The 8,791-nt window shown below is 46.0% G+C and overlaps 1 protein-coding gene across 1 annotated transcript; it reads right to left on the bottom strand.

Annotated features, from left to right (window-relative positions):
- Window positions 1-425: 425 nt before the first annotated feature.
- On the bottom strand, window positions 426-8,236 carry Ppp1r15b (protein phosphatase 1, regulatory subunit 15B). The gene is given in 2 exon segments (NM_001107175.1): window positions 426-3,526; window positions 5,952-8,236. Coding segments are annotated over 2 exon segments (2,124 nt in total). The 5' UTR covers window positions 7,794-8,236; the 3' UTR covers window positions 426-3,244.
- Between the last annotated feature and the right edge of the window lie 555 nt (window positions 8,237-8,791).

The raw sequence follows: 8,791 nt of genomic DNA, 5'->3' as shown, positions 1-8,791 counted from the left end.
GAAGGGAAAAGGAAAGGTGAGCGTTGGGGAGGACTTGCAGCTGCTAGAGAGCTGGCCCTGGTTTTAGGTAAAACCTTAAGTCTTACAGGGGGGATTGTTGGTAGCCAGACACCACGGCGCGCTCTATCTCAGCTCTCTATTGGCTGAAACAGGATTGGTAAACTTAGCGAAAACTATCTGAAACCTCAAAAAGCTCGGGCTGTAAGATCCAACCTGTCTCGTTCTATTACTAAGACGGTGGCTTTCGACTATTGCTCCTTTCCCCTCCTCCCCTCAATTAAATGGGAAGCCATTTAGATGACCAAGATGTCTGTTCAAATCGCCTACAGCACGTCTACAAAATCAGATACTACAAAACTGAGTTAAGTCTGAAAATCCTGTCCCATAATACTAAAACCATCGCAAAATACATAAAAATGCCACATAGCATTTAATAATTGCAAATATATTTATTACAATTTACAGATTAGTTAATAATTATATACAAATATAATCTCCGCTATAAAATCTACACTAGTTACATGTAAAATGATCTGAAACCAACTCAAACATCTCATTCCAAAAAAAAAAAATTTCTCATTCCGTCTCTACTTTTCTTAAATTATAAAAAATAAAATCTGACGGTTTTGATTTCAAGTTAGATAAGGGTTGCCACATTTCAGCACTCGGAAGTGTGGGTCCCCACCTGTACAGAGCCTCACATGCTACAGAGATCTCTAAAGCACCACTGCAAGACTGAGTGTAAGTGTTCAGCTAGAACCGCCATGCCTGCCTTGCCTCGGAGGTGTTCTTTCCTTGGGATTCGATGACAATGACAGTAATTTTGTTTTTCTCCTTCAGTTTAGACCCTTCTGTCTTTGCCACCATTTGACCATCTCTGCAGGCGTGATTATTTTAACCAGTCATTTATTCATTTGATAGTGAGGGTATAATCTGGAACAATTTTCAAACATCTCAAACACACTGTCAATGTATAGATATCCCGTCCCTTGCAAATATACAGGTGCTAGGGTCTCAGAAAGAAAAACAACCTAATCATCTGAAATCAAGTGTTAAGCTGCAGTCTGGTTTTAAAAGAAGTGTCTACACATTGTTACAGTTTTTCTTCCTAAAGTCAACACGCCTGCTTTCCAAACAACACAGCTTTTAAACTAGCCCATTTCCACAGCACTAAACCAGATTCTGCAACGCCCTCTCTGGAGTTCACAAAAGGCAGGTGCACAAAATCCACAGAAATGAGGATTCTCGAAAAATAAGCCTAAGGTTTCTAGTACTGCACTCTTCCTACTGTGTGTGGATTGACATCTGACACCACTGAGGCAGACCTTAGAGCACATCAGGCGGAATAACCAGGAGATTGTAAACTGAGGTAGTTACCCTGCCAGTTCTTGTGAGAAAAGCTCATCCTCACGACCAATCCAGAGCGCCTCTCTTTAGTGCACATTCAGTCCCAGGGTAAGGACTGGGACCAAAGAGCTGCGCATGCACAGAGGTGAAGCTACCTGAACAAGCATGCCCAATCACCACACTCTATTCAAAAGCAAGCTTCGGGGAGGACACTAAGATTTTGTGGCTGGGGTTGGGGATTTAGCTCAGTGGTAGAGCGCTTGCCTAGGAAGAGCAAGGCCCTGGGTTCGGTCCCCAGCTCCAAAAAAAAAGAACCAAAAAAAAAAAAAAAAAAAAAAGACTTTGTGGCTGTTCTATCTGTATTTCTGCTTTGCTTCTCTCTATCTAAGGTAGAACACAACCAACCTGGATTTGACCTTTGTATTTGACATTTCATACTTGAAAACTCAGAACTGTACAATCCAAGTTTAGAGGGTCACTAAGACGGGTTTGAAAAGTGCCAGTGCTGAGGCAGGGTATAAGTAACACTGGTTTTAAGATACATACAACAAATTTCTGAGACGTCTCCTACATACCTCCTAGAAAAATTCTAGGCTTCTAAGTTTAAAAACTAAAAGTCTACAATGCAATGATCACTTCCCAGAGTGCTTTACAATCTTTGCCCATTCTTGAGAGCTACAAAAGCCGCATTCAACTGGAGCTACAACACACAGAAGCCTTCTAAATGGAGTTTGCACAGGAACCAAATACATTACATGTTAAAGTTTGGCAGACCAGCTGGGCAACACGGCATATGCCTTTAAGAAGCATACCAACACGGCTTCCCAGTCAAGAAAGTACTGTACTTGTGGGTTTGTGGCAGTCCTTGGAAATATCTTAAATAGACCTAGATATAGAAAAACATCTGGAAGTATGGCACATGCCATGTGCAATCCAAACAGAGGACAAGAGGATCTCTTCAAGTCATCCTTGGCTAAGTAATGAGTTCAAGGCCAGCCTAGACTACCAAAACACAAACAAACCAAAAACCAACACAAGTATCTCAACACTCAGGAGGTTGAAGCAGGAAGACTGCCATACGCAAGGTCACAGTGAGACCCTGCTTCAATCCCCCGTTTCAAAATATAAAACAGACATACAAATATATGAAAAAAAAAACATATAAAACCCATTGATTTTAGAATAGAAAAAGCATACAAGAACTCAGTTTTTAGATAAGTATGCATAATTTGAGTTAGGACTGAATATGAGGCTTAAACCTTATGGTTATCCAAGACTTTTTTTCTCTCCTTGCAGTACTGGAGACTGACCCCAGGGCCTTGCACAAGTAGGCAGGGCCCTCTGCTGCTGAGCTATTTCCCCAGCTGAGTTCAAAGTGAAAAGGTCTTGCTAAACGCCCCACGCTGGCTTTGAGCTGAGTTCCAGGCAGACCTGGTACTGTCTCTCCTCCTGCCTCTGTCTCTACAGTAGTCTGTGTTCTGTTCTGCTTGCCCTCTAGGACCACATAGCCCAGCTGGCCTGACCAGCCTCTGCCTCCAGAAAAAAATATTTTGAAAGTGCAGAATTAAACTCAAAGGGCCCCTCTCATCTCAGGTTAGCAGAGGATATTTAAAAACACTTCCAGCTGGGCATGGTGGCCACAGGAAACAGACAAAAAGATATCGATTTCAAGGCCAACCTGGTCTACATACCTAGGCCAACTATGCAGTGAGACCCTCTCAAAAAAAAACAAAACCCACATCCAACTATATAGGAAAAGAAAGGATTAAAGATTAGAGATCCTTCATTATTGGAGTTGTGTGTTTCTAATGAGACACATTACCCAAAAAAAACTACATCACTAGAAACAAGTTGTTTCTTTAAAAACATGTCCAAGGACAGCTGCCAGTGTTTGTTTTTAAGAGAAACCTCTCAAGTAAGAGATGGAGTGGGTGAGGGCTGCAGGCTGCTCCCTCTGCTTAGCACTGCTGTACAACAGTAAGTCCTTTGAAACGTGGTCTTGCAGTCTACTAAACACTCTTTCTCTATGCTCAAATGTCAAGCAGTAGCCAATGGCGACTTCTGTTTCCTGAATTCGTTTCTGGAACCTGCATCCATCCCTTGCAAATTCTTCCCATGGTCCTTTGCGATCCTCATCACCACTTATATAATACTCAGTAACTTCTTCAAGGAAGGTTACCTAGAAAGACAAAAACCATTGTGAGTAACTCTAGGATCTTAGGATTAATACCACATCGACAGCAAAAGGACTGGATCTCTTGCCCACACAGAAGAAGTTAGTTGGGAGCTGTTTCTCCGTTTGTTTGCTGTCAGCCTTAGAGAAATACAGAAATCTGTTAGAATTCTTTCCCAGCAATGACAAAGCACTCAAAGAGTGACCACAATGGAGACAACTTAGTAAGTCAAGGCCCATCCCTTGACCCCAGCAACTGAAACTGAAGTGGGACAATCAGGAGAATGAAGCCAGAATGCTTTATGTCTTTAAAAAAAAAAAAAAATCAACTCCAAAAGTAAATAGTAGGGGTTGGGGATTTAGCTCAGTGGTAGAGCGCTTGCCTAGGAAGCGCAAGGCCCTGGGTTCGGTCCCCAGCTCCGGAAAAAAAAAAGAACCAAAAAAAAAAAAAAAAAAAAAGTAAATAGCTCTAAAGCATGTTTAATAGTTACATCAGCTAATCCCACTGAGGCCCACGGCTTTCCTTCCCTTTACATCAGGCCAAGGAATGCCCCTGAGGACAATTAGTATGCATGTAACACCTTACTAGATATTGCAGTCTAATGCTTACCCAGTCACCAAGAGAAATAAAAATAAGCACTTTTATACTGTGTACCAAATGCCAAACTTTTTTCAAACAATTTTACAGATTTTCTCATTTGAGCCCCATGAGCTATGAACAGGCATCACCACCATTGTACACAAGGAGCCAGATGCCAGGGAGCAGCTTCCGCTCCCATGGCATCTAAGTGCTATAATAACCAGGATTCCAAAGTCGACAATCTGCTGTTGTCAGAACACAGAGTATTTCACAGTCCATGATCCCAAGGCCGCCCTCTAAGACTAGAGGATACTCATTATTCTCAGAGTTAACAGATGGCAGGAGCCAAGGTCTGTCAAATAGCTGCCATAGCTGACACAACCTCATCTAAGTGTGGTTCTCGCTCAGACAACCATCTTAAACTAAACTGAGACATCAGGTTGCCCTTAGCTATTCAAAGGAATATGATAATGATAATATGGAAATGATTTATGAGCTTTATTTACTCATTTTTTTGGTAACTTGGGCTGGCTGTGTAGCTGGCTTAGTGGCAAGATGAATGTTTAATGTGCAACAGGTCCACAATTTCAACCCTCACCATCACAAGACAAAACAATTCTACACAGATCTTAGTATCCCCACTGGGTAAGAAAGTAGATCAGGGGCGTGAGAGAGCCCCTTAAGTCTAGTCTGGTTGCCCTACCCCACCGACCTCCATCTCAGCCCTAATCGGAGCAGTGCAGAGCAAAGCCGAGAGGTCTTCAGGGCCAAGTGCTGTGTTTCTTGCCTGTTCTCTGAATAGCAGTTTGTCTATCCTGAAGAGGATAATGAGAGCTGATCAAACCTCATTATAAAGAATACATTTATAATTATAAACAAACATAGAGGCTCTCTCATCCTAAAATCTACTCTTTAGCATGACTTATTATGCCACTATAGGAAGATTCAAGATTACTACCATTTAGATATGTCCCAATAAAGTTTCTAGGAAAGCTGGGTCCTTCAGACCCAGGAGCTCGCTCACTCACACACCGTCCATTTGCCAGGCACTGGAGCTGCAGCTGAGTAAGCAGTAAGAGAAGTTAAACAGTGACTCTAAACATACCATACCTGCCCCCATGAAGTTTTAAGCAAGCCCATAGGCTCACAATTATCCCTGCACTTGGGAAACTGAGACACCAGGCACAAAGGCCAGCCTGGACTTCACAGTGAGGTCTTGTGTTATATAACACGACCTAAAAAAACAAGCTGTGCTGGAAGTTCTGGCCAGCTTGGAACACAACTGGCTGAGGGCAGGGTGTTTGTTTTATATATGTATTTATTTAGAGATAAAGTCCCACTCATACATCTTTGGCTAGTCTGGAACTCACTAGATAGACAGACCAGCCTAGACTCCCAAAACTCCAAAAACCCCACTTGCTTCAAAAGTGCTGGCATTACAGGCACACACCACAATAACTCCTTCTGTGCAAACAACTAGACAAGCCTAATTTGCTACTTGATAGTATTATTCTTCTGGATTCCAATGGACAAGAATAAAGACACAATAGCCAAGAAAATGAAACATTACATGCTCCCAAATAAAATACATGCAAACCACTCTAATCTTCAGGTTCTACCAACCAAAATGACAACCCTAGTAACATCTAATGCTGGCATCTTCCATTTGGACAAAAACATTTCTCTATATTGGGAAGAAGGGTCACACTTGAGTATTTCAGAATTCAAGCACATGAACTCAGAGGTCTTCCTCAAAAATATGCACAACTATGCCTCCACAAGAAAAGTTATTCTTCTACTGTAACCATATCAAAATACAACAAATTATAAGTCATGTAAATGGAAACAAACCTTTTTTCTCTTGATATGGGTGTATCTTTCTCCAGAAAGTGCCTCACCCAGCCCACAGCCTGGACAATTGTCTTCTTGGCTCTCTAACAGTTGTGCCTCACAAGAAAGTAAGGTCTGATGCCCAGAAAAGACCACTGTGGCCTCAGAGGATGCCTGACTGCCTTTCCAGCTCTTCCCTGACGTTTGGAAAGGAGCCTTAAAATTTAAAAGGTTGTAGGGGTCCTCAGAATTACAGAAAGAGTTCCACAATCTAAGATTTTCTGCTTCATCTGCACTGGATTCCCAGTCATCCTCCTCCCCGGAACTCTGGTCAGGGGTCTGGGGAAGGAGTGTGGCCTGAGAACTCCCTACATCAGAGTTGCCAGACCAGGACTTCTCTGAATCAGATGGGTCTCTGGGGGCAATTCTGGCAGCAGTCTGAATTGTGGCTGTAAAGTTCTGGGGGTTGTAAGGATCTACACTGTAGAAAGAGTTCCAAAGGTGAAGCCCTTCGGAGTCTTGTTCCCTGTCTGATTCAGATAGGGAGCCATCACTATCAAAACCATCATCCTCAGGTTCCTCATCCCAATCCTCACTTTCAGAATCGGAGCTGGTGTCCAAGTCACTGGAGGCTCCTCCCAAAATATAATCTATCAGTTTGTTGGTACAAGCTGGTCTGGTAGAGACTGGAAGGTTACCCCCTATGTCTGAGTAGTCTTCACATTCTTTTTGCACACTTAACTCACAAGACAGACTGCTTCCCTGGGGGCTCTGTAAAACTTCCTCAACCACCAATTCTACTTTTTTCTCAGTGGGCTGCGGGCTGGCTCCAGCAGGGGAGACTGCCTGTGCTGCCTTATCTGTGCAATGTTGCGGATCCATCCGGAGAAGGCAGTGCTCCTCCTCCAGGCTATGATAGCCATTGTCTTGGTCAGGGGTGGGTAACTCTTGCCCCTTGTTTGCCTGAAGGAATTCTAGTCGTTTCATCCGAAGGTGGTGGATTTCTGGCAGGCCTTCTGTAGAGAGGGGCGGACACCTCCGCCAGGCAGTTGCCGACATCTCAGCACACAGCGGCTGAGGGTGACAAGCATCTTCAGAAAGGTAGCAGCTCTCTGGGGATAGTGTTCGGAAATCCACAAGTTGGCCACCTCCGACGCTGTTCTGACAGCGCAGCTCTAACTGGGGAAGGCAGTCCAGGTAGGAAGGGTTCAGGAGATAGGAAACTACCTTGAAATTGCCCAAGCTCTGAGTACTCAGAGGCCCAGAGGATGAAGAGCCAAGTTCTCGGTGGGAGACTAGACCGGTTTGAAGACTACCGGGCAGCAACTCCACTCCCCACAGCTGCTGCTCCAAGAGGAAAGTGTGCGCTGTAGAGTCTAAAGCTCTTTCCTGGGCCTTGAATTTCAATTCCAGGTCTGAGGACGAGCACTGCCCCTGGAGTCCCTCCTCTAGCCAATCAAGAGAACTGACAACCAAGTCTTCCGAAGAAGAGTCCAGCCGCAGAGAATTCAAAGATTTCTGCACTGTGGGAGCGGCTGATTCCTCCCGTCCTCTCAAAGCTCTTAGAGCGCTGTAACTTGCTGAAAAATCTAACCATCTGGTCGGAATCATGCCACCGAAAAGCTGACTCCAAATAAGCAGCTTCTGGAGCAAGCTAGGGAGCAGGGCAAGGAGCTGGGAAAGCAATTTGGTCCAGTACCTGGTCCGAGGCTCGGGCCGGGCGGAGACCTCGAGATTTGGTCGAGAAGAAGGCTTCGGGAACTCGGAAGTGCAGGCGTGCGAACGCCGAAGGAAGGGCAGCCGGAACCAGGAGCCCATCCGAGAGGTAGGCCGCTTCCGAGCCCTGTGTGTTCCCGTCTCCATCTCCTTTCCTTGGCAACTTCTCGGGCACGAGTACGGAGCTCAGCGGCGTCAGAGCGGGCAGGATCCGAGGCCTACACAGTCTTAGCCTTGCCCAGACACGGAGTGGGTACTGCATTCCGATTCCCGCGCCAGCAGAGGCCCAGAGAGCGGCGGCTTCCGTAGCGAACGATGTACCGTACGGCCGGGCGGCTCGCGCAAGCGGTGGCGACCGCGACTACGTCCATCTCGGCGAGAATGGAGGCGCCCTAGTCCGTGTGAGACCGCTCCACCATAGAGAAGACCCCTCACACGGCGGCGGCGGCAACGTTTCCGGAGACCGCGGCCCACACGGAGGCGCGAAATACACAGACGTTAGGGCTGGGTGGCGGGCGAGAGCGAAAGGAAGCGAAGCTCAAAATGGCCGCAGCCGCAAACCCGGAAGCTGCAAGACGAAACGAACGACCGAGGGCGTCTACTCCTACGGCCCAGCGCCGCCTAACGTCTTTTGCTGAACCCCACCCTCAGCTCCCGGGAGGCGGGCTTGCCTCACCCTCGTGCGTGGCCGCTGATTGGCTGAGCCTGCAGTCCCTGTCGGCTTCCTTACTCAGGGCAGAGCAGGCTCGCACGCGGCAAGTTGCATCAGCCGGACCTAGGATATGCGCATGCGCAGTCAGTTCGTTCTGGTCTCCTAGGAGACTCCGCGCTCCACCCTCTGGGTTAAAGGGAAGGACTGGGGGAGGTGAGTGGGTTTCAAGAGAACCTGAGAATTCCCCGGAGCCCTTTTTTTTACGGATCGGGTACACTAGGCAACGTACCGGATTATCTGATACGTGTATCGGTCTTCTCGAATTAAGGGCTTAAGGAGACAGGAGTTAAATGATGTGTGCACTGCTGTATAACCAACTTGTCCAGGACACAATCACCCCTAGTGAATAACAGTAGTGAGAAACTCAAGTGACAACTGAATCACTCATGCTTTCCTGTCCCCTCTGCTTTAGGATTTCTAAGTCTAACATGGC

Source organism: Rattus norvegicus, chromosome 13 (assembly GCF_021556685.1).
Source record: "Rattus norvegicus strain SHRSP/BbbUtx chromosome 13, alternate assembly SHRSP_T2T, whole genome shotgun sequence".
In the NCBI taxonomy this organism is placed as follows: domain Eukaryota; kingdom Metazoa; phylum Chordata; class Mammalia; order Rodentia; family Muridae; genus Rattus; species Rattus norvegicus.
This window is presented reverse-complemented; position numbering and strand designations above follow the sequence as displayed.